General features: G+C 54.0%; 2 protein-coding genes across 2 annotated transcripts in view; one reads left to right on the top strand and one right to left on the bottom strand.

The window, feature by feature from the left end:
- Positions 1 to 20948, bottom strand: part of LOC144246559 (uncharacterized) — a 703923-nt gene that overhangs the window by 330642 nt on the left and 352333 nt on the right. The window lies entirely within an intron of this gene.
- LOC144246428 (tapasin-like) lies at positions 3086 to 8331 on the top strand. The gene is made up of 7 exons (XM_077783821.1): positions 3086 to 3113; positions 4244 to 4429; positions 4965 to 5189; positions 5942 to 6180; positions 6657 to 6786; positions 6987 to 7325; positions 8079 to 8331. Exons 1-7 carry the CDS (start codon positions 3086 to 3088, stop codon positions 8177 to 8179), a joined length of 1248 nt encoding a protein of 415 aa, XP_077639947.1. The 3' UTR covers positions 8180 to 8331.

Here is a 20948-nt window from a genome sequence, read left to right as displayed (position 1 = left end):
GTCTGTGCTGTACAGGGTGTATCAGAGCACTGGGAGTTTTGCTAGAACAAGTTCAGGGAAATCAGTTGGAATTCAAGTATATGATGAAGGACTAAGAAAAAAAATGGTCAATTGATGCAGCCCCAGCTTGAGGGAGCGCCCAAACATGGGGAAAAGATGAACGGCCACCAGAACAAATCCTACAACACCATGGACCAGCCCCTGGGAACCAAAATGATTTTGTGAAAAATGCATGTTATATGGCTCTGTGCAGATAGTTACTACATGTATTATGTTATAATGATAACTTGTGCTGTATGAACATTTTAATAGTATGGTAAACGTAGCTTTGTAGATAAAATGAAGCTTTAGTAGTTAAAAGAGAAAACATGCATGTGTGTGGGGGGGGGGGGGGTTTAAGGAATGAGAACACCTAAATTCGCTCAAGGAACACCTAAATTCTCCAGAGAAGAGCAATTTATGGATTTCTTACTAGAAGAAGTTAATTACTTCAGGCCATGCTCAGACTGGAGCATGCCGTGGGGATTAAAAAAAACAGCTGACATACAACAGACAGAGTTACTTGTTTTAAATAAAATGTATGCATAACCATGAAGGATATAAGAATATGCAACAGTGTATTTTTTTAGGGGTGATTCCTTTATTCACAAGGTATGGTTGTTGTGGCTTAAGTGCCCAAGAGAGCATCCGGACATCTGCAAGTCTTTGCTTTTTAATGTCTTGCAATTGTCCTAACTCTAAATTTTTATTAGTCTAATTGTATTCCTACTTTTATAACCATTTTACTAGTATTAAACTTCTAACATTTTAAAAACCAAGTGATTGGCGTTTCTCACAAATTCATATCAGGAGACAGAGAACCCATTTATCATTTCAATGGCATCATTACATTACAAGCTGTCCTCAGAATAAGAACCAACCAGACAGCTCCAGCTCCTGACCTTCCTGCCGACCAAGCCACTGAAACGAGGAACACAACATTTCACCAGAGAATGGGATCAGATTATCTCTTAGCAGAAAAAGCAGGAGTTTGTGGAAAACTAAATGGCTCAAACTGCTGTTGGCAAAGAGATGACGAGAAAACTGCTAAAAAAGATAAGAAAGGAAATAGGAGAGCAGTTTATGTATTGGTCCAAACATGGAAAGGATGGGAATGGGACACGGTTTCCTGGCTCCCCAGCACAGCAGGGGTTAAAGGAATGCTGCTTCTCCTCTTCTGTGCTGCAGCAACTCTCATCTTTTTACCATGCTCCACACCTTGGCAGTGCAGCTCATCCAGCAGCTGAGCCAGGGCATGCAGGTGGCAGCCAGGCCTCCTGATCCACAAACGGCTACAAAAGGACAGGGAATGAGGACACCGAGAATAATCCCAAAACCAAAGAGGACCCGGGAAGAATAAAACAGAGTCAAGGAGTGAATCTGCCTGGACATAGGGCCGGGCACTTGTAGATAAGGGGAGAAACCATCAGTTCCAATAAATGTTACAAATTGACCCAGAGAGCTGCTCAAAGTCCCGCTACATTCCTGAACTTCGAGGAGAAGAACAAAGACTTAACAGAGCCATGAATATCGGCTGTTCTACAAAAGGAGGGTGCACATTAACGAGGACAGGCTCCAGGCGCATCGGGAAGTCGGAACCTTCCAAGGAACTCAGCCGGTGGGCAAAGGCAGAGGGAGATGCGGCCGGGAAAATGAGGATAAAAAGGAGGCTGCGGACTACAGCCACGGCAGAGAGCGCACGGCAAATGCCCCACGGCCTCTGCCCCTGCTCGGCAATAAAGTCACTTTGACAGGACTCCTCGCTCTCCCCCGGGCACACGAACCTCCGGCGACGGGAATTTCCCCGCCCGCTCCCGGCCGCGGGGCAGCCCCTCTGTCCTACCCACAGCAGCCGGGCCGAGCCAGCGCTGCTCCGGCAGCGGCTCCTGCCCGGCCCCGGCGGGAAGGAGACCGCGGGCAGCCGCTCCCGCAGCGCCCTCGGCCCGGGGCCGGCACGGGCCGGACACGGCACCGGCGAGCCGCCGGAGCCCCCTGCCGCCCCCTCCGCCCGCAGCCGGCCCCGAGCCCCCGCAGAGCCCAGCGCGGCTCCCACCTGCGCCGGGGCCGCCTCCGAGCTCCGCCGCCGCCGCCTCACCGCGCTCCGGCCGCTGCCGCCGCTGCCGGGCCCGCGCAGCCGCTCGGCCAATGGCGGCGCTGCGCGGCCACGGCCGCCCTCAGCCCGCCGCCGGGGCCGCGCCGCGCCCCGCTCCCACCAATCAGCGCGCCGCAGCCGCGACTGACGGCACCGGCGGCCAATGGCAGCGAGCTCGGGGCGGGCTCTGCGCACGGCCCCGCCTCGCCCCGCGCTCTCGGCGCCCCCGGGCTGCGTGAGGGGAAAGCCGGAGATGAGGAACAGCCCCGGCACGGGCCCGGGCCGAGCCGGGATTGAGCTGCCCACACAAACAAACTTCTCCGCGCCTCCCGCCACGGCTTTCCCGGCCCTGCGCCTCCCGTGCCTCCGCCTCTGCGGGAAGCCCAGGAGCCTCACTTCTCCTGCCCCTCGTTAGCGCATCAGTGCTTCGCTTTGATTTCCCCCGAAAAGGGAAACCTGCCCCAAGCCCTGTGGGTGGGTGGGGCAGGGGAGAGATTTCTGGCAGAAAACTCCAAAGACTCGGAGCAGGAGAAGGAGAAGTCAGTGCAGAGCCTTAAATGCAGCTTTCCCCACGGCTCCCTGCTCCCAGCTGCACCTCCTCCCCCGGCAGGGCAGGAGACAGGGAATGGGGCCATGCTCAGCTCATCCCCCGGGGCTTCTCCCTCTGCTCAGGGACAGGAGTCGTTCCCTGCTGCACCCTGCGCTCTCTCCCGGCCGAGACTTCTCCAGGAACTTCTCGGAGCGGAGTCCATCCCCTGGGCACAGCCCCCTCCGAGTGCTGCAGCGTGGGTCACTGTGCCACGGGCTCAGTCCTGCCAGGGTCCCTGAGGAGAATTTTGGGGTTTGGGGCGTGGCCGGAGCCCCCGGGGGGAATTTTGTGGCGGTTTTGGGGATTTGTGGCGGTTTTGGGGATTTGGGGCGGGTTTGGGCGGGGCCAGAGCGAAAGCGAAAGCGATGGCGGGAGCGCGGCTGGCGCTGGCGGGTGAGGAAGGGGCGAAAAACCCCAAAAATCGGGATCCCAAATCCGCCCCGACCCCAAATCCCGGCGGATCCAAGCCCCGCCCCCCCCCCTCAACCCCAAATCCTGGGAAATCCCCTCAAATTTCGGAAAACCTCAAAAATCCATAACCCCAAAAATCGGAACCCCCAAATTCGGGACATTCCCGGAACCGGGACCCCCAAAATTCCCCACTCAAAACTTCCCAAATTCCTGCACTCCCCCCCCCACCAAAAAAAAAAAACCTGCCTCAAATCTCCCCGGGGACCCCAAAATCTTCCCCAAGACCCCCCCCAGCACCCCCAAATCCTTCAAAGACCCCCCAAATCCTGTCCAGGACCCCTTTGCGACCCCCCAAAATCCCCCAGGAACCCCCCAAAGTCCCCCAGGAGCCCCCAGATCCCCCTATACCCCACCCCGGCACCCCCAGATCCCTTCTCGGACCCCCCCCCAGGACCCTTCAAAATCCCCCAGGACCTGCCGAATTCCCCCCAACCCCCCCCCAAGGCCCCCCAGGTCCCCTTGGACCGCCCGAAATCCCCCAGGACTCCCGAATTTCCCCCAGACCCCCCCAGGACTCCCCTAAATCCCCCCAAGGACCCCCCGGATCTTCCTCAAATCTCCCGAAGCCCTCTTGAAATCCCCCAGGACCCCCCAAACCCCCTCGGGACCCCCTAAACCACTCCGGACCCCCCCTGGATCCCCCCAAATCCCCCACGACCTCCCTAATCTCCCCCAAAACTCCCCCAGGACCTCCCAAAACCTGTTCAGGACCACCTAAACGCCCCCCAGGACCCCCACAACCACCCCAGGACCCCCCCAGATCCCCCCCAGGCTCCCCCGAAATGCCCCCTAAGACGCCCCCAAATCTCTCCAGGAGTCCCCAGAGCCCCCCCTGGATTCCGAAAGCCCCCTAGAACCTTCCCAAATTCCGCCAAACTCCCCTCAAATGCCCCCGAAACGCTCCCAGAACCCCCCATGACCCCCCAAAACCCCTCTTTGTCCACCCAAGACCCCCAAAATCCCCCCCAAATTCCCCCAGACCCCCTAGGACCCCCCACATCCCCTCTTTGCCCCCTCAAGCCCCCCCCAGCCCCATATTTTTGCCCCCCCAGGGCTGTTCCTGGCCTGGGGGGGGGTGGCGGTTTTTGGGGACCCCCCCCCCGCCCTGCGCTGCCCCCTGCTGGACGAGCGCGGCGCCCCCTCCCCCCGCGGGGCCCTGCTCCGGCTTCTGGGGGGTCCCGAGGCCCCCCCGGCCCCCGGCCCCCCGCGGGACCCCCAGAACGCCTTCGATGTCATCGGTGCGAGACCCCCCAATTGAGGGGGACCCCCGCGGTTCTGGGGGGGGGCGGGAAAGGCTTCTGGGGGGTCCTGGGGGGGTTCGGGAGTGATTTTGGGGGGTCCTGGGGGGGGTTGGGGGCGATTTTGGGGGGTTTTGGGAGCGATTTTGAGGGCGATTTTTGGGGGTTTTGGGGGCGATTTTGAGGGGTTTTGGGGGCTTTTGGGGGTTTTTCTGGGGGGGTTCAGGGGCGGTTTTCAGGGGATTTTGGGGGGTTTTTGGGGGCGATTTTTGAGGGCAATTTTGGGGGGCTTCTTGGGGTGTTCTGTGGATGTTTTGGGGGCATTTTTGGGGGATTCTAGAGGGTTTTGGGGGCATTTTTTTGGGTTGTTTTGGGGTGACTCCTGGAGGGTTTTAAGGGAATTTTGGGGGAAATTTTTGGTGTTTTTTTGTGGGGTCCTGGGGGGGGGTTGGGGGTGATTTTTGGGGGGATTTTGGGTGGATTTGCTGTGATTTTGGGGTGCAGCTCACCCCCTGCTCTTTCCCTTTCCCTGCAGACCCCTTGGGGGTGCTGGGGGAATTTTGGGGTCCCTCCCGGCAGCCCCCCCGGTGCGAGCTCAGCCCCACGGCGCCGCTGCTGCCACCCCCGGGGACGTCCCCGGGGTCCCCGCAGTGCCACCCCGGGCTGGGGACGCGCTGGTGGCTCCTGGCCCTGGGGACACCCGAGGGGGAGGGGACGGCGCTGCTGCAGCAGCGGGGAGGAGACCCGCCGCTCCTCAACGGTGAGGGGACACCGGGGACAGCTCTGTGTGTCACCTGTGTCACTGTCACCTGTGTGTGGCACCTGGTCACCTGTGTCATTGTCACCTGTGTGTGGCACCTGTGTGTCACTGTCACTTCTGTGTCACCTGTGTTTGCCAGCTCTGTGTTTGTCACCTCTGTGTCTGCCACCCCACGGCTCCAAACGTCCCCGGTGTCACCCCATGTTCCCCATGCCAATATCCCAATGTCCTCATTGTCCTCACATGCACAACATCACCCCACTGTCCTGATGCCCCCACACTGTCCCCATGTCCCCGATGTCCCTGATGTCCCCAATGTCCACCCATTATCCCCAATGTCTCTGATGTCCCCGATGTCCCCCCACTGGGGGACAATGGGGACAATGGGGGGACATCAGGGGCATCGGGGACATTTCCCCAATGTCCCGGATGCTACTGATGTCCCCGATGTCCCCCTATTGTCCCCATTATCCCACACATCTCCATTGTCCCCTTGTCCCCGATGTCCCCCCATTGTCCTCATGTCCCCCATTATCCCCATGTCCCCGGTGTCCCTAGTGTCCCCAGTGTCCCCCCGCCGGTGATGCCCTGCCCCACCCCGCAGTGTCCCTGATATCCCCCCATATCCCCGGTGTCCCCGATGTCCCTAGTGTCCCCACACATCCCCGATGTCCCTGATGTCCCCACACATCCCTGATGTCCCCAGTGTCCCCGATGTCCCCACACCCCTGACGCCCTGTCCCACCCCTCAGTGTCTCTGTTAGTGTCCACGCAGACGCCGCAGACACGGGCGCTGCTGGGGGCGCCGGGGCGGCTGCACTGCGCCTTCGCGCCCCCGGCCGAGCCCTTCACGCTGCAGTGGCTGCGGCACCGCCACGGCGCCACGCGGCGCCTGCTGGCCTTCGACTCGGCCGCCGCCCGCCGCACCGAGGCCGCGCCGGGGGTGCTGCTGTTCCTGGGGGGCCAGGGGAGCCCCCCCGGCACCGCGCAGGTGAGGGGAGGGGAGGGGCTGCAGAGCCCTGCGGGGACAGCAGGGGGCGCCACCGAGCGGGGGGTGTCGGGTGCTCCCGGCCGCCTCTTGGCCACTATGGGGCGCCACTGGGCAGCCTCGGTCCTCCCGGCCGCTAGGGGGCGCTGGGGGCATGAAACCGCTTTTGTCATCCTGGCCACCAGGGGGCGCTGCTGGCACTGGAAAGCCTCGGTCCTCCCGGCCGCTAGGGGGCACTGCGGGCATTGAACAGTTTTTGGAAAGTTTTGGGAGCATTTTTCAGGGAAAATTTTTGGGAAGTCCTGGGGGGGTTCGGTGAGTGATTTTGGGGGGTTTTGTTGTGGGGGGGCTTGGAAGCATTTTTTGTGTTTAGGGGGGTCGTTTTTGGGGGCATTTTTTGGGGGTTTTTGGGCACAGCCATGGTCCTCCCGGTTACCGGGGGGCGCCGCTGAGGCCGAACGTTTCCTCGGTCCTCCCAGCCGCCGGGGGGCGCCAGGGAGGTGTCGCTGCAGCTGCCGCCGCTCTCGGTGTCGGACGACGGCGCCTTCGTCTGCTCCATGAGCACGCCCCGCGGGCAGGTGCAGCAGGTGCTGCGGCTGCACGTGATTGGTCAGTGCCGGGAATGGGCGGGGCCGGGGCTCCCAGTATGTCCCAGTCCCTCCCAGTACTTCCCAGTTCCCTCCCAGTACGTCCCAGTCTTCTCCCAGTATGTCCCAGTTCCCTCCCAGTTCCCTCCCAGTTCCTTCCCAGTCCCTCCCAGTCCCTCCCAGTCCCTCCCAGTATCCCCAGCTCACTGTCTCGTGTCCCAGCCCCTCCCCGGGTGTCCCTGCTGCCGTCCCGGCTGTCCCCGGGGCTCCCGGCCGAGCTGCGCTGCGACGCCGTCGGCTTCTTCCCGCTGGACGTGGAGATCCGCTGGGAACACCGCGCCCACGGACACACCTGGCCACGCCCGGGGGACACCTCGGGGGACAGCCCGGTGACCACCCTGGGGCCCAGCTGGAGCTCCGGGCACCGGCGCGCGGCCGACGGCACCTTCAGCCGCAGCGCGGGGCTGCGCGTGGCTGCGGCAGCGCCGGGGGACAGCTACAGCTGCCTGGTGACACACGCGGCGTGGGACACCCCACACCGGGTCACTGTGGTGGTGGCAGGTGAGGGACACCTGAGGATACACCTGGGGACATCAGGGACGGGGTTTGGGGACACCTGGGGACATCAGGGACAGGGTTTGGGCACAGCTGGGCATATTAGGGACATCAGGGACAGGGTTTGTGGACACCTGAGGACATCAGGGATGGAGTTTGGGAGACTTGAAAACATCAGGGATGCGGTTGGGGACAACTGGGGACATCAGGGATGGGGTGTGGAGGGTCTTGGGACACCAGGACTGGGGTTGGGGACACCTGGGATGGGGTTGGGGACATCAGGAATGGTGTTGGGGACATTGAGGATAGAGTTGGGAACACCAGGATGGGGTTGGGGACATCAGGAGTGGGGTTGGGGACACTTGGGGACATTAGGAACGGGGTTTGGAGGGTCTTGGGACACCAGGGATGCCTGGGGACACTGGGGACAGGGTTGGGGACACCTGGGATGGAGTTGTGGACACTGGGGACAGGGTTGGAGACACCTGGGAAGGGGTTGGGGATATCTGGGACAGGGTTGGGGGCACCTGGGATGGGGTTGGGGATACTGGGGACAGGGTCGGGGACACAGGCATGGAGATAGGGACAGCTGGAATGGGGTTGGGGACACTGGGGACAGGGCTGGGATCTCCTAAGGGACATCAAGAGCGAGCTGGGGACATTGCGGGGTGGCCGGTGCCACCAGGACGGGCTCGGTGCCACCCAGGGGTGTTGGTGTCACCTGGGGGTGTCAGTGATGTGTCCCCAATGTCCCCACAGGTGCCACCATGCCCAGCGTGGAGGACATGGCGGGGATGGCCCTGGTGGCCTTCGTCATCGAGGGGCTCAGCCTGCGCCTGTGGCCCTCGGCGGGGAGGTGACACCGGTGTCCCCAATGTCCCCGGTGTCCCCCTTCATCTCCATGTCCCCATGTCCCAGGTGTCCCCAATGTCCCAATGTGTCCCCTCCTCTTCTCTCTCACTCCAGGGGGGCTCTTCATGTGACAGCTCCAATGTCCCCAAACCCCCAAAAATGTCCCCAACCCCCCCCAAAAATGTCCCCAACCACAAATGTCCCCAAGCTCCCCAAACTTCCCCAATGTCCCCAAATGTCCCCAATGTCTCAATGTCCCCAAATGTTCCCAAATGTCCCCAGTGTCTCAAAGTCCCCCCATTGTCCCCAAGATGTCCCCAAACATTTCCAGAATAAACGGGGGGGTGGGGGGGAGTGACATCCCCCACAAACCGATGCATCCTGAGTGGGGATTGGGGACATTTGGGAACATCTGCGGACATTTCTGGAGATTTTGGGATGTTGGGGAGTTTGGGGACATTTAGGGAGGTTTGGGGACATTTGGGAACATTTGGGGACATTGGGGGCACCGGGGGGGTTGGTGACACTTGGGGAGTTTGTTCCAGTTTGGATTTTAAGGTTCTTTTTTAAAGCATTGATTAAAAAACCCAAAGCACGAATTTAAAGTCATTAAAGAACCAATTACCCAGCTCCAATTGTTCACTGAATTTTTTTAAAAAAGCAATTTTAAAAAAGTTCTGTTTCCCATTTTAATGATTTTTCAGCAAATCTTCATTTTTGTCATGGGAGAGAGAAGGGCAAAAAAAGGAGAAAAAAATGGGGAAAAAAAGGAAAAAAAAGGAGATTTCCATTCCCATTGTTCCTTCATCTCCACACATCCAAATCAAGAGCAGGGAGTTATCAATAATCAATAGAAGGGAGTTATAAATAATCAATAGCAGATTATTATAAATCAATGGCAGGGAGTTATCAATAGTCAATAGCAGCGCATCATTCAATCTGCATTTTTCACAATATTACAAAGAAATCACTCAAATATTCATGATTGATTATTGGTTATTAATTAATAACATTACAAAGAAATTGATCCAGTATCAATAATTCATTGATTATTAACTAATCAATATTACAGAGAAAGCAATCCAATATTGTCCAAGACTGAAGAAAAAAAACCAAACATTTTCCTGTTACCATCTGAGTAGGAGTTGCCTCGGGGCAGTTTTCCTTATCTGCTGTTAATGGCCCCATCAATGCCTGGCTACATGACTCAGAGATAACACCGTCCAGGAGGAGGAGGTGATTAAGGACACACCTCGTGACTCATAATGACCCATTGTGAGATGCTCTGCCCAAGGGAAGGAGCTAGGCATTCCCACCTGGATAAAACTGGGGATTTCTAGACAGAGGGGAGCCTTTCCACAGGTTCTCTGAGAAGACACAGCAACTACATCTGCCATCCCAAGAGGACTGCAGCTCTTCCAATTCGGACTGCTACCAGCACACTGGCCAGGTTGTATTCTGACTTTGTCAGTAGCCTTTCCCTTTGTATTATTGCATGTATTTTTGTCCTTTTCCCCTTTTCCCAATAAATTGTATTTCTGACTTGGAGTCTCTCACTGGTTTTACTTTCAAACCAGAACACATCACAAGTGACTTGTGGGAAGAGCAAATCTTCCTCAAGGCATTTTATGGAGGGTTAAGTTTAATTTCTGCTGAGTTTGTTTTGTCCAGTGCTCAGAGGATGCTCAAGGGGTCTCTGGTTTTGGTTTGGCCCCAATTTTCTTCTGATTTGTCTTTATCACTTAAAAACACCTGAAAAATGGCTAAAAAGAGTATTGACCAGACATGTCAAAAATCCCACCATTTAAAAGGTATTTGAGGTGGAATTTATGTTGTGGGAACATATTCTGGAGGATCTGTGGATTCTTGGGGGATATCTGGTAGTATTTTCCATACCTTTCCATTCCAAATGCCAAGGTGGATTGGTCTGTCACCTCAAAATGACTCAATCCCACTCAAAACTCCTCAATCTTACCCCAAAATAGGTGAATCCCACCTCAAAATGGCTGGTTCCCACCTCAGTCCCATGCCAAAATAATTTGATTCCTCAGCCTCCAGGGTGAGATAGAGTTGGAAGGAGATTGGGAGAAGTGAGATCCAAATTTGAGGTTGTGGGATCGGGATTGTGTGGGGCTGGGCGAGTGTGATTTATTTTGATAATAAATAAAACTATCAGAATTATTGATTTCTGTCCCATTAATTTTCTGTCAGCTCTGGTTTGCTTTTCAAAGTGCCGCCTCCTCAGCTGATTTTGTTTGTGTCCTCCTGTCCCTGACTGAAAAGCAAGATGTGTTCTATTTGCCATCTGTATGGCAGTTGTCCTGTGTTAAGTGGGCAGTTTTTCCTTATCTCTTCCACAATCAATGCTCCCTCAGGGGAGACATCTGCTGATAATGAACCATTGAATGTCACAGCATGACTGATAAGAACTGTAACATCCCATTGTGAGATGCCCCGCCCAGAGGGAGGAGCCAAGCATTCCTACCTGCATCTAGTCTTGAGATTCTGGCCCACCAACACAGCTTTTCTGGGCTGGATTTTCCCAGAGGAACAGCTGCCCCTTCCTCTTCAGGAGAAGATTTCCATTCCTACAGGATCACTTCTCCAACAGAACCACACCTGACACTCCTGGAGGACTGCACCCACAGTTCCAATTAGACTGTGACCAACACCCTGTCCAACAGGGTGTCAGGTTGTATTCTGATTTTGTCAGTGTTGTTTCAGTTAACTGAAATGTTTATCTTTTAATTTTCTTCCCTAATAAAAAACTATTATTCCTGCTCCCATATTTTTACCCAACAGCCCCCCTTAATTTCCAATTTATAGCAATTCAGAAAGAAAGAGTCTACATTTTTCCATTTCAGGGGAGGCCCCTGCCTTTCTTAGCAGACACCTGTCATTCCAAACCAAAACACCTCCTTTCTCTCCTGCCTCTCTTTACCTGCTCTGTTTCTCTCTCAGTGTCTCCCTTGACTCAGGGCAGCTCCCACCAAAGACCCTGCCCTGATTTCATTCCCAATCCATGAGCTGCAACAACTACGGGTGAAATTATGAAGGCTGGCAGTGAAATGTCACTGTAAGATCTCGCTCCACTTGGCTTTTGGCTCTTCCATAAGAGCTTTTCCTTCAAGGGCAGGAACATTTTTCCTGGAAGGGAACTGCAATTCCAGCCCCTGGGAGTGTGTGCCATGGATCCCAGAGGGGCATTCCCGAGGCTTCCAGGGTGCTGCTCCTGCCGTGCCTCCCAAGGAGCTGTGTAGGGCAGGGGACAAGGTGCAGCAGCTGTGTTGGTGCTGCAGTGCCACAACAGCCCCTGGTTCCAGGAGTTTTCAAAACTGCAACAGCAGTTCCTGGGTTCCATGATGCCCTGCTGTGTCCCCATGGATATTTGGTGTCATGAAGTTCTTCAGTGTCACAATGGCCACCTCACTCCATGAGCTTCTGCAGTGTCCAAATGGCCTCCTTGGATGGGCTGTGTCACCATGGACCATTGGCTCCATGCAGCCCTGCTGGGTCACCATGGACTCCTTGGTTCCATGAGGTTCTGGAGGTGTCTCCATGGTCTCCTTGGATCCACAGTGTCACAATGGACCACTGGATCCACGTGGCCCTGATGTGTCACTATGGCCCTTTGGTTCCATGGGACCCCAGGGTCACAATTGACTCCTTGCTTCCACGTCACCCACTCAGTGCCAAAATGGCCCCTTCGTTCCATGAGGAACACAAAAGATTTATAGAAAGATTGAGAAAATCCTGCTTAACACAGCTGGGAACATCTGTTTGTACTCCAAAGAGAGGTTAAAGGTGAGGATGGCACCAGCAGCTTCCATCTGCAACAGAGATCCAGGGAAAGGGCTGGGACAGAGAATTCAGCTGGGAGACTCAGAGAATTCTGCTTTCAGAGATCATTTCTGGTTACACTGTTCCTTGTAGAAAGGTGACACCATTCCAGGCAGCCTGTACTGAGCAGGTGGCTCCTGAGTGGGGTTTGTTGTTCAGGAAACCTGCTCAGGCTTTTCCATTCTTTCCTTACCAAGAGGAAAACTTCTCCTGGGCCTGTGTGCAGGCAGAGCCCTGAGGAGAGCAGGTGGGACACGGTGCAATGGGCTGGGACATGGAGCTGCAGAGCTCAGGGACAAGGTTCTGCTGCAGGGCACAGGGATGTCAGTGCCAGGTGGGCGATGTCAGACATGGTGAGGATGGGGGTGAGGACCAGCTTGTCCAAACAGGGTCAGTCCTCAAGGGGCTCATTCTTCTACATGCCCAGACCTCCTAATGAGACAGTGAGCATCAAGATCACCTGGGGAATGCTTCTATCAGCTCTTCACTGAACTGGAAACTAAGAATACTCACTTGATTGAAGAAAAAAATTCAGGAAGTGCTCTTGGAAATCTTCTTCCTTTACAAGGACTCCAAACTGACTCCAATCAGCTGCACAAGCCCAGGAGATTTGCAGACAATTGGATGAAGACAAAGCGCCCCTGAAGGATTCCTGCATTTTGATGATCCCCATGGTGGATTTGGGGCTTAGTCCAGAATCCTCAGGCACTGAGAGAAGGCTGAAGAAGCTGCTCAAGGAGTCAGAAGCAAAACGCCAAGTCCTTTGGAGCATCACTGGGCCCCACTGAGGGCAGGGACTGCCAAAGGCTCTCCAGGGACTGGTGAGAGCAGATCCTTGAGACCAGGATTCCAGGGAGCCCAAGGCTCAGAGCAGGGAACTGCAATGCTGAGCAAGGCCTGGGCTGGCTGGGGGAAGCAGAAAGGCCAAGCCCTGAGCCCAGCCTGGCACAGCAGGGCCTGTCCCTCACGGGTGGCTCGGGGCTGTTTGTGGGGCAGGGGGGATGTGAGGGGCAGCAAGGACAAATGTCAGAAACCTGTGTGACCCTGTAGATCCTCATGGAACCAAGGGGCCAGTGTGACACTGTGCTGCCTCATGGAATCAAGGAGACCATTGAGAACTCAGAGACCCCAAGGAACCAAGGGTCCATGGTGACCTTGTGCAGCCTCAGTGTCACAGAGGAGCCATTGCGACACAGCGAGGGCACACGGAGCCGAGGGGCCACTGTGACACATCAGGGGTCTGTGGAACCACTAAGCCATTGCGCAATTGTGTCCTGGGTTATAAGATAAGTTTGTATTCTATTTGCCATCTGTTGGAAGTTGGGCAGGTTTGTTATCTCTCAAGAAGAATGGTTTGCTCGAAGAGGTAATGGTTTGTTAATGGGCCATTGACTGATTCAGTGCAGGGCTGGTAACATAACACCATCCCATTGTGAGATGTTCCACCCAGAGGGGGAAGCCAAGCACTCTTTTATTGTATAAAGGGGTAGCTTTTGGGGAGACGAAGCAGCTCTCTCTTTGCGGGATTTCGCAGAGAAGCAGCTCCTTCGGCAGCACTCCCGAGAAGCAGCTCCTTCGGCGAGATTCCCAGAGAAGCGGCTGGAGCGCGGTGAGGCAGCGGCGGCGGAGCTCGGGGGCAACCCCGGCGCAGAGGAAGACCAGCCCAACTGCCACCAGATCTTCAGAGAAAACTATACCCTTCTAAAGCTCACCACTTCAGCTGCAATTCATCAGCCACTGCAAGAGGAGTAGCTATCATTTTGACCGGACTGCTACCAGCACCCCGAATCCTCAGGTTCTGGACTTTATCACTAGTTTTGTTTGTACCGATTGCATTTGCCTTTTTAAATTGTTATCTAGTTTTCTCCTAGTAAAGAATTGTTACTCCCATTCCCATATCTTTGCCTGAGAGCCTTTTAATTTAAAAATCCTAGTAATTCGGAGGGAGGTGGTTTACCTTCTCCATTGCACAGGAGGCTTTTGACCTCCTTCACAGACTCCTGTCTTGTCGAACCAAGACACACTGCAAGGCCTCATGGAAGCACGGGGCCACTCTGACACTGCAGAATCAAGGGGAACATTGAGACACTCCAGGGCTTCATGGAACCAAGGAGATCATTGTGACATTGTGGGGTTCCACGCAACCAAGGGAACATGGAACAGGTCTGGCTACCTTGACCACCCAGGGGCCAATTCTCATCTCCCTGTGAAACACTGGGACCATGTGCTTTTCTTTCTTATGGGAAAAAAACATTCACCTCAACTAGGGGTACATGGCCAAAATTGGGCATTTGATGCCAGAATTCCCTATATCCAAGGATAGCTCCCAGATAAAAGCTGCCAGGACTGGCAAGTCTGGCTGGCCTTGTCTTCCTGAGGGCTGGCATTTATTTGCCTCAGAAACATGGGGGCTCTGTGCTTTCCTTCCTAATGTAATGGCCAAAACTAAGATTCCACCTCCGAAATGCCATATGGCCAAGGATAGCCTCTAAACAAAAGGGGCCAGGAAAGCCAGATCTCGCTGGCTTGGCCTAAGGCAACCTCTCATCTTCTTCCAGAACACTTGGACTGCACGCTTCTCTTACCCATGGGAAAAAAACCCATCTATCTTGACCAGGCGCCCATGGCCAAAACTGGGATTCCACCTCCAAAACAACATACAGCCAATGATTGCTCCCAAGTGAAATGCCAGGAAAGACAAGTCTGGCTGCCCTCGGACCTTTGGGGGCTGTCTCTCACCTGCCTCGAAACACTGGGGCTTGCTGCTTTCCTTCCTATGGAAATGAACTGTCCTTATGTATGAAGAAATGACCAAAAATGGAATTCAACCTCAGAAATTCCCTATATCCAAGGGTTGCTTTCAGACAAAAGCTATCAGGACAGAGAGGTCTGGCTGCCTTAGGCCTTTGATGGCTGCCTTTCATCTGCCCCTCAAACACCGGTGTTCCATCCATTCCTTCCTCCATAAAAGAACCATCCTTCTCCTCCAGGTGTCCATGTCAGAAACTGGGATGCCACCTCTAAAATTCCCTATATCCAAGGGTTGCTCCCAGCCAAAATCTGTCAGTACTGTCAAGTCTGTCTGGCCTTGGCCTCAGGTGGCTGCCCCTGCCACACTGGGGCTCGGTTCTTTCCTTCCCATGGAGATCACTGTGACACTGTGGGCACCTCATGGAACCAAGGGGATCATTGTGGCACCACTGGAGCCCATGGAACCAAGGGGCCATGGTGACACCGCGGGGCTTCATGAACCCAGAGACCATTATGACTCTGTGGGGCCTGATGGAACCATGGAGACCATTCCGACCCTGCAGGGCCTGGTGTCACCAAGGGGGCATTGTGACACCTCAGGGCCTCCTGGAAGCAAGGGACCATTGGGACACTGTGGGGCCCCATGGAAGTGAGGGAACATGGACCAGGTCTGGCTGGCTTGGCCTGCCAGGGGCCACCTGACAGGTCTGGCTGATCTCAGAATGTCAAGGTCTGCCTCTCATCAGCTCCTGGAGCACTGGAGCTCCATGCTCTCCTCTGTATGGAAATAACCGTCTGTTATTTCACATGTCCATTGCCAAAATTGGTACCCTCCCTACAAAATTTCCTATTTGTAAGGGTATCTCTCAGAACACAATCTGGTGGCTCTGGCTGGCCTTTGCCTCTTGTGGTCACCTCTCATCCGCCCCTAAAACAGTGGTGCTCTGTTTCTTCATTCCTGTGGAAAAAAAAACTGGTCTTCACGTCCGGGGACCATGGCCAAAATTAGAATTAGCCACTGAGCCCAGCTGGGCTCATGGAACCATCTGCAGCCCTGGGCAGATATTGACTCTGCCAGTGCTGCCATCCTCCCTCCAGTGAGAGAAAAGGACACAGGGCAGGCACACAGAGGAGCAACATGAACACACCGAGGGCAGGGAAGGGGAAGTTGAGTCTCAGAATGGAGGGATGAGTGGATGCCTTGATCTTGGGGCTGAAATCCTCTGCTAAAGCTATGGAGAAGGATGTCATTGATACATCAGACACTCCTTTTCCCTATAAGGCATTGAAAAGTATGGGGAGATGACTTGTTCAGCAAAGGCCTCCATGCTAAAGTGAGCAAATGTTGCAGTAGGTGTGATCCCATGAGAAGTTTGAACCAAGAAAGAGAGCACAGTGATGAGACCCTGTGCCCTCAGGAAGAGGAAGACCTCTGTTCCCAGAGATGAAGATGATTTCAGAAATAGGTGAAAAGAACTTTTGCTATTAAACAGCTCATCTTTTAAGTAATATCCCATAACATTGGCTATAAAGACAGCTGTGGGAAAAGCTGTGGAAAAATGGGAGGGACTTCACAATTACAGATTTTCCTGGGCATCTGCTATTCATGGAAATTAAAAGCCATGAGATAACTGTTTTCTTGTGGAGAAGTCTCCATAACATTAACAAGAGGAACTTTTCTCCCTTTTAGCTGACAATTTAGGTTTGATCTCTTTACACTGTCAGGTTGTACGAAGAGGGGAAGTGTTCTGAAAGTTTTGTCCTGATTCTTTTTACCCTTTCTTTTAGTTACTGTTAATAAACTTTTCTTTAGAAATTTAAAAGTTTATTTTAAAGTTCTGAGCCTACTTTGCCTTTCTCCTAATCCTATCTCACAGCAGAAAATGAGTAAGTATATTCTAGCGAGTGCACTGGTAATTAGCCAACACTGAATCCACCACACTAATTAATGCATTGGCCAAGAAATCTCAAATTGGCAAACCAAAACCACTACAGAAACTTCCTGTCATGGTTTGACACTGGCACAATGCCAGTGCCCCAATGAAAATGTGATCCCTACCTTGAATGCTGTGAAGTGGAACCTAGAATAGAGCAAAGCAGGCCCAAGCTTAATAACAGGAAAAAAACTTTATTAAACTACTACTACAAAAGAAAAGAGAAAACTAAAGAAGGGGGAAAAAAAAACACACAAAGATCCAAATGAAAACCTTGCAAAACATTCCTCCCCCCACCACCCAACTCCAACAAACCACAGTGAGGCACAATCTGGACCCCAATCAGGTTTCCACCCTCCAAACAACCGATACTCAGTCCATCGAGGGAACAGAGTCTCTCCTGTGCCACAGACCCCCCAAGAAACACAGCTTCACATCCTGTGTTTCCATGTCACACATGGCACCGCCCGGAGAAAAAGTTTGCCATGGTGACCCTTCTCCTTTCCATGCACAGTGCTCTCACCACCAATGCATGGATGGTCAGACTGCTTTTAGGATTTTTCCTTTCAAGGATGCCCTGCCAAGAGGGAAGAAAACAACAGTTCAGTTCTTCATTGTTTGGGACCACAGTCCCCCCCATTTTCCCCTGGGGCCGAGGGCTCAAGAACAGAGATCTTCTTCTCTTCTCTTTCCTTTCCAGGGCAAGGGGGCGCCACCATAAACTCCCTAACCTTTTCTCTGTTCACTCCAATTTTGTCTTTTTCCCAGCTGAAGCAGGTCTCTTGACTCACTGGCATCCTCCCAAAACCTAGTCCCTCTTGAATGAGAAGATTGGTTCAGGTTGTGGCTAACACGGAAAAGTCCAGCCAAAAGCCACTCCTTGTCCCCCTCCCCTCTAGAATTCCTCCTTCCAACATCCCAGGGTCCAAGGTGTCCCTCTTCCTCTCTTTCAAACCGAGGAGAGGAAAGGAAAATTCACAAAGCTTTCATTTTCTCAAGAAAGGGTTAAAAGTCTGAACTCCCAGGGATGGCTCGATGCCCGGACATCCAGCAACTCCCACACAACTGGGCACCTTGCAGCTCCCCCCGCTCCTCCTTCCTTGTGGTGGAATTGCTGACAGGACAGGACCGCTGCCGTCTCTTTCTCTCTCCCCCTCGGGAGAGAAACCGGGGTGGGGGGGGGGGGGGGGGGCGAGAAATGGAGACATCCCAGATTTCTTCCACCCTTCCATCTGCAGGGGCCAGCCCGGTTCCAGTCCTTCCACCACCCTTGGGGCCTACCTTTCAGGCCATGGGGGCTTCCCCTCCCCCACCCAGCTCGTGGCTGGGCAGGGGAGGTTTGCACTGCACGCTGACCAGAACCAAAGAGAGTGAGTTCCCCTGGGAATTCTGCTTTCAACCCCTCTGTGTTCTCAGAGGCGTGTCTACTTTCAATTGGTCAATATCTAAATTGACCTCTTCCTTCCGGAAAAAAATTCTCTTTCTGTGTCAAACCACGACACTTCCTGATCCACTGCCCCAGACAAGAGAGAAATCAAGGCAGAGCCATGGTTTGTCAGGACTTGTTTGATCCGAATGAGCCCCATGGTGCATTTGGAGCTGAGCCCCGGAATCTCACAGCCTGAGAGGAGATTGCACAAACCTTTACAGGAGTAAAAGTCAAGAGGAAACACCCAAGGTGTCTCAAGGCATTAATGGGACCCACTGAGGTCCATCCCCAACACAGAGTCTTCGTGGATTCCTTGGAAAAGAGAACTGGAGACCAGGATGGCACAAAAACCTCTCAGAAACTGAAAATGGCACAAAAACCTCTCCATTTTGAAAGGACAATCCAAAGTACCCTAAGAACCTTGAGGATCTCAAAGCATTAATGAGCCCCACTGAGTGTCAGTACAAAGCTCTCATGGGACTCCTTAAAGCAGATAATTGGAGGCCATGATTGCACAAAGCTCTCAGAGACTGCAAGGTAAAAGCAAAAGCCAAAGTCCATTGAAAAACCTGCACTCCCTGGGAGTATGAAGGAGCCCCCAGGGCCATTCCTGACCAAGGCTCCCCAGGGACTCCTTCCAGCAGATCCTTGAGGCCACTGGGATGTGGGCATGGGGGGGATGCTGAGGGCAGGAGCAGGGGCTGACAGTGCCCAGCCTGGCTGGGGCTGTGCCAGGAGGCCCCAGGGCCTCAGGACAAGGTGTCTCCTCACAGCCCTTGGTGGCACAGACCCTGCTGTGCCCCAGGGCACCAAGACTTGGCTTCTCTTTGTCCCCACCTGCCATCAGTGCCTCCAGTTCTCTGCTCTGCCTGGGGCCTGGGGACACTTTCTCAGTCGTGTCCCTCAGTGGGACCCATTAAAAGTCCCAGAAACTTTGGAGCTGGATTGCGACTTGGAGTTCTGCAGAGGTTTCTGCAGCTCCCTCTCAGGGCCTGATGTTCAGGGCCTGAGCACAAAGCCGCAGAGGGTCATTAAAGTCCTTGTGCTGTGTCTGTGCTGCTGAGCTGGGCCGGGCTCCTGGCACAGAGGGTGATCCTGGTAACCAAGCAGAGCTTCAAAAGCACATTTCTCTTGCTGAGCAGCTCTTCTCCCAGCCCAGCAGGGCTGGGGCACTGCCTGCAGCCAGTGCGGGCACAGCACAGAGGCACAGAGAGCTTCAATCAGTCAGGGCTGGGAAGGGGCTGAGAAGTGCCTGGGGCAGAATCACTGCCAGCCCTTGGCACAGGAACCTCTGGCTGCAGGACAATGCAGCTGCAGCTCCTGGAGAGATCTCCTAAAGCTGGAACATGCCAATGCCCACAGAGCCTGTGAGTGCATTCTCTGCTCATCTCCTGTGCAGAGCAGCCAGGGGTGCCCAGGGCTGTCCTGCAGAGCAGGGTCCTGCAGCCCAGGGCGCTGTGCTGGGCCAGGGGCTCTGCTGCCTGCCAGGGACAGCTCTCAGCCGGCCCTGGAGCTGCTCCCAGCGCTGGCCAGGAGCTGTGGGGAGAAGGAGCCACCCTGAGCAGGGCAGGTGCTGCTGCTGAGAGGGGCTGGCTGGGGCAGGGCTGCTCCCAGCTCCAGACCAGCCTGGGCACAGCTCCGGAGGACACTTCCCAAAGAAGGTAAGCCTGGGATTGCTGTAAAGGTCAGGAGTTTTCCTGAGAGTGTTTTCTATTTCCTGCTTGGAGCAATATGGGAAAGTTGGGGTGATGAAAAAAACATTTTTGTTTTATACATTTTTCATATATTTGTACCTCTGTAAATTACTATTTTATAGTTATATACTATTATATAATTATAAAATTATAATCCTTATTAACTATTAAACTCTAATTAACTCTATTGAAAAAGTATTATATAACTGTAATCCTTAAATAACTCTAGTACATTTCCTTACTTTTATTTTAGATTTTAGAAGAATAAACTGACTGCCTAAACACATTCCTGAAATACTGCATAGTCTTATTATCAGGAAGAGGAGCTACGAGAACAACATTTTGGTTTTCGACCAAAATGTGAGCAGTCACAACAAAAAGTAAAGGCATAGAAGCCCTTGGACCTACTCCAATGGTTTGAGCCTGGGGAGTATAACTGGGGCAACTGAATCTCCTATTGGATGTTCCTATTAAATACCCTAATTAATTAACCGTAATAAATTGTTGAAATCAGGGACTGGGTGTCCCCTGGGGACACCTGGAACCTTCCAATAAAGGTCTGTTTTTTACTGTAGTCTTCTAACACTGTTGCAAGGGTTTTTATTTTTTTTTTTTTTTCTCTTTTGATTATAGACACCAGGGGGATGAGAGAAGCAGAGCAGGAATTGTAATCCCAGAATGACAGAACATTCTGAGTTGAAAGGGACACACAGGATCATCAAAGGAATGTTTGAACATTTACAGAGACTCCAGAACGGTGACTTTGGGTGGTCAGTGTCTCTGCTGGGAGCCTCCCAAAGGGCCTTCAGCCACTCCTCAGCCCTGGGCAGCAGCAGCATCCCCTCTGCAGGGCCCAGCAGGGCTCTCCTGAGCTGCCCTTGCCCAGCTGCACACAGAGCCTGCCCCAGCCAGGGCCCTGCACACAGGCAGGTTTCTGTAGGGCCGGGCCGAGGGCACACAGGGTGGGATGGGCTCTGTGAGCGCTGGCAGGGACAAGGCACCTCTCAGGAGGGGATGTCCAGGCCCAGGGAGATGCTCAGGGAAGCAGAGGGGGCTGAACAGAGCAGTGCTGGGGGAACAAGCCCATCCAGCCCCTCACCTTCCCTGAGCCACAAGGAATCCTTTGCCT

Source organism: Lonchura striata, chromosome 6, assembly GCF_046129695.1.
Source record: "Lonchura striata isolate bLonStr1 chromosome 6, bLonStr1.mat, whole genome shotgun sequence".
Classification (NCBI taxonomy): domain Eukaryota; kingdom Metazoa; phylum Chordata; class Aves; order Passeriformes; family Estrildidae; genus Lonchura; species Lonchura striata.
The sequence above is the reverse complement of the archived record's forward strand: the minus strand, read 5'-3'. Positions and strand labels throughout refer to the sequence as shown.

Coding starts and splice junctions, on each gene's coding strand:
- LOC144246428 (XM_077783821.1), top strand. CDS start 3,086: ATGGCGGGAGCGCGGCTGGCGCTGGCGG. Junction 4,430..4,964: donor GAACGCCTTCGATGTCATCG/GTGCGAGACCCC, acceptor CTTTCCCTGCAG/ACCCCTTGGGGGTGCTGGGG. Junction 6,181..6,656: donor GCCCCCCCGGCACCGCGCAG/GTGAGGGGAGGG, acceptor CGGTCCTCCCAG/CCGCCGGGGGGCGCCAGGGA.